This window comes from Gastrolobium bilobum, unplaced genomic scaffold (assembly GCF_033153095.1).
Source record: "Gastrolobium bilobum isolate Gb01-03AN ecotype WA unplaced genomic scaffold, APGP_CSIRO_Gbil_v1 utg4030, whole genome shotgun sequence".
In the NCBI taxonomy this organism is placed as follows: Eukaryota; Viridiplantae; Streptophyta; class Magnoliopsida; order Fabales; family Fabaceae; genus Gastrolobium; species Gastrolobium bilobum.
Genome location: NW_026898387.1, coordinates 33,467 through 37,800, shown reverse-complemented (window position 1 = coordinate 37,800; position 4,334 = coordinate 33,467). Strand labels below are relative to the sequence as shown.

Sequence of the window (4,334 nt, the reverse complement as noted above, 5' to 3'; positions counted from 1 at the left end):
CATGTCCAACTAATGTTTTCTTTTTTAATTAAGTGTGCCCAACCAACGTTATGTTTTGTGCCTTTTGCTGATTTGATATTTTAATATAAGAATCAAAATAAACAAAAATAAAAAGAATATAGAAAATAAAAAGGACAAAAAGAAATTTAATAAATTAAGGGGAATGAATTATTAGTATGAGGAGGAGGACCTAATTGTCACATGAATTAGAGATAGCTGGCAAAAGGTTGTCTCTGGGTCAGTCACGGTCAGCCAATTGTCTCAAAATCTTTTTCTTTTTCTTTTGTCTTCCTTTTCTTTCTTTCTTTCTTTCATTTGAATTGGATTTGGCAAAGTTTCAATTCAAGTTAATTTCCCTCATTTGTTCCTCTGTTTTTGCGTGCAAACAAATAGGGTTTGTTCTACATTGGAGTCTTGGAACAACAACAGAACAGAACAGGGAAGAAGCATTATCGGTTCGGATAGATCTCTGATCTGATCATGAGCGCTTCAAGGTTCATAAAGTGTGTTACAGTCGGTGACGGCGCTGTCGGAAAAACCTGCTTGTTGATTTCCTACACCAGCAATACATTTCCCACGGTTTGTTTCTGCTTCACCCTTGTTCACTATCTATGTAGCTGCTTCACTTCACTCGCCAGAAACAAAGGGGCTTAGTTTGAAATCGAATGATTATTTGAAATTAGTATTAGTATTTGCAATTGGAATTATAGATATATGGTGTGGGATTTGAAATTCACCTTATCGTACTCCATCGAATTTGGAATTTCCAAGTGATGGTTTGACTTGGTTTGGAACTTTCTAAATTCGGAGATTCCCGTTCTTATCATTACTATTACACTCTCACCCGCTGATATTAACACCTTGATGACACTTTTCTTAGCTCTTATCACTTCTGCTTTGAGTTTTAGAAATTGTTTGTAATTTGATTAGGAGCAGAGCAGTTATTACCTTATTCGTGTGGTTAATAAATATTCGGCTGAAAGGATGCACTGTTATTTCTTTATTCTTTTTGTTAACTTTACAACTGGCAAGTTATAGCTTCATGGTTTCACCCTTCTTGTCATCATCAATGACAGGACTACGTGCCCACCGTTTTTGACAATTTCAGTGCTAATGTTGTTGTGGATGGAAGCACCGTAAACCTGGGATTATGGGATACTGCTGGTAACACTGCAACCAATTCGATTATATAGAATTGTGTATATCACTTTCAGCATATTGTTTGTTTCTGTTGGTTTAACTTATTGTTTGATTAATAGGTCAGGAAGATTATAATAGACTAAGACCCTTGAGCTACCGAGGAGCTGATGTCTTTATCCTTGCGTTTTCTCTCATAAGCAAGGCTAGCTATGAAAATATTGCAAAGAAGGTTTGTTCCTTTCATATGAAGAATTTAATTAGGATGGTGATCATTTAAATTGGTTTCTGCACTTAATATAAATGCTAAAGTTGTTGTTCTTATGGTTTTTTCTTTCAGTGGATCCCTGAACTAAGGCATTATGCCCCTGGTGTTCCAATAATTCTTGTTGGAACGAAGTTAGGTAAGCCTTTACCCCTTCCTTTCCTTGAGCGGATTGGCATGTTCTTATTGGTTGACCAATCCAGATGATCATGCTATACCTACCTGCTTAGCCTTAGCTTTGGTTATTAAAGGCCCTAAAGGTTTTCTTAACTTGAAAATTCACGTCAATTTATTACCTAATCATATCAAATATAATTCTAATTCTTGGCATTTTTTTTTTTGGAGGACATTTGCTTCTTAATTTCTTTTATTCCTACACCAACCTAGAGTATGAAAGGGTTTAAACAGTGTCCTTGAGACATTGGTCTTCCAATTATCTTAAATTGTTATTTTTTGGGTTGTTCTATGGCTTTTTTTTTTTTTTTTGGAGTTAACCCAACCCTAATTATCTTTTTGAGGTGAGTTGGCTCCCCTCGGTATCCCCACAAGCTTCGACTCTTTGAGCCGACTATGGGACTAATCCGGAGTGCGGGGCGGGTCAGAGATAAAGATATTTAAACCCCTCCTAAAGGTGGCATGTGGGATCGAACCGGGGCCCTTTCCTTTCCCCTTACTCAGCTCTCTTGCTACCAACTAAACTACCAACATTTGGTGTTGTTCTATGGCTTTATTAATGCCTTGGTGTATAATACTCATAGAAATTGGATTAAAATCTTTACTGAAAATTACGTGGTCTCAATGCTTATGCATAAACAATGAAAAAATAAATTGGATTAGAATCAATGACAGTGTAGAGGAGTGGTGGAAATTCTACTTTGATTTGTTTTTGTGAGAAGAAAATAGTTCTTGTATCTAGGTTGTGTTTTGATGGTGCATGACAAAAGTAGCAATTTAATTTTCTTCATAGGATAGTAGATTCACCCTTAATCAAATTCATTTCTGTGGTGAGTAATGTTAAAATCCACTTTCAGCCAATTCATCACCAAAGTTGAATGATTTAACAACTTTAAATGCTTAATTTGGTCTGCAGATCTTCGAGAAGACAAGGATTATTTTATGGACCACCCTGGTACAATACCAATTACTACAGCACAGGTACGAAATACCATAAATTGTATCATTCTCTTCCCTTTCTTTTGGTAGAGGTTGAGGTATGAGTTCCTCCTGATTCTGAAATTTCGTTGATCTTGTTTCCACTTTGGTTGAAGGGAGAAGAATTGAGAAAGCTGATTGGTGCCCCTGCCTACATCGAGTGTAGCTCAAAAACGCAGCAGGTGCAGTTCTCTCACTTAACATTTATGCAGTAATCTTCTGATCTTCTTTTTCCCCTGTCGTTTATATTACGGGGTTTCATGTGCTCTTGTAATGACAGAATGTGAAAGCTGTCTTTGATGCTGCCATCAAAGTGGTTCTTCAACCACCAAAGCAAAAGAAAAAGAAGAGGAAGGCACATAAGGCCTGCTCAATATTGTGATTAAGAATCAGAAATTAGTAGGAGGTAGTGACTGTCCGGCCAACCTTTATTGCTGCCTCCCTATCAGTTTGCCTTGTTTTGTTTCCTATTCTCTGTAGCGAGCAGGAAGCTGTGTACAGTTTGCACTGACATCATAGGGCCTTAAAATCACAAGATTTCACACTCTGTAACTACAATTAGCTTAATTATATATTTCCTGTGCTTAATTATATATTCCCTGTGCCAACCTATTTCCTTCCATTATTATATGTTAGCAGCCTGAGGGAAATACTGCTTGCTTTGTGAATGCGGTCATATTCATGGCCTTCATTTCTATGAATTTTATTTATGGTTTTGGACTTTTGGCCAATTCAAGTCGCACATCTGAAGTTTAATACTTACTTGAATGTTGTATCTGATTGAAGAATAAAATTTCATTTTGGTCCATGAGAAGTTCCATTTAAATATTTTAATAGTTGTATAGATGTGTCCTCGGCATCGGTCAAAAACTTATTGAGCAATGGTGGTAATGAAACATGAAAAAAAGCTCAATTGTGCTTTAAATTTACTTCCTGATAGCACAGCAAGCAATCTAGTGTACGAGTAGTAAGCCCTACGATTAGCTCCATGCTTGCTTTGGGCATAGAAATTGGAATAGTGATCAAAATGTCATTTTTTGCTAGATTTTTTATTCAAATGCCACGCGAATAATATTTTTTATGAGATTGTCATATGTCATAATTCGCTATCACTGGTAACGAATTTTGTGGCTAATGATTTCGTGACATGTGGTTATATTGCAGACCAAATTCGCGACCAGTGGTAGCGAATTATGATACGTTATCTTTTTCTTGCAAAAGTGTGCCACGTGTCATAAAATCATTGGCGAATATAATTTACTACCCGTCGTAGCGAATTATGCCCACGTGACAGTCTGGTAAAAAATACTATTCATGTGGCATTTGGATAAAATTTTTGTCAAAAAATAACATGTTGGTCACTGTTGCATAGAAACTTCCCATTTTCTTCTTGAACCATATTTCTGGCCCAGTGTACCATCCTGCGGTTTTCAGAATTGAATGAACCGCAATATGCATCAAAAGGAAGCATCTGAAGCTGAAGGGGCTGATGCAGACTCACTATGCATCTCAGTCGCTATTAATTTAATTGTATCAGGCCCTGGATCGTGACTCTCTACTAATCTGTGGGTTTCATTTCTCAAAATAGTATAGATACCTTGAATGTTATTTCCTGTTAGTATGATAGTATGAAAGTTATTGAACATAGTGTACTAAATTACGTAGTTTTTATACAGCTTAAAGTGACTGACTTATACATTATTTCAACATAGTGTGTTACTGGCCGACTGCTAACCCTTGCTACATTGGCTATTTGATGAGCTGCATTCGCAATCCTCAA

General features: G+C 36.6%; 1 protein-coding gene across 1 annotated transcript; it reads left to right on the top strand.

Moving 5' to 3' along the window:
* The first annotated feature begins 480 nt into the window (after positions 1-480).
* LOC133315626 (rac-like GTP-binding protein RAC1) lies at positions 481-3,289 on the top strand. Its single transcript, XM_061517286.1, has 7 exons — positions 481-579; positions 1,077-1,164; positions 1,260-1,369; positions 1,478-1,541; positions 2,493-2,557; positions 2,671-2,736; positions 2,835-3,289. Exons 1-7 carry the CDS (start codon positions 481-483, stop codon positions 2,934-2,936), a joined length of 594 nt encoding a protein of 197 aa, XP_061373270.1. The 3' UTR covers positions 2,937-3,289.
* The last annotated feature ends 1,045 nt before the right edge of the window (positions 3,290-4,334 follow it).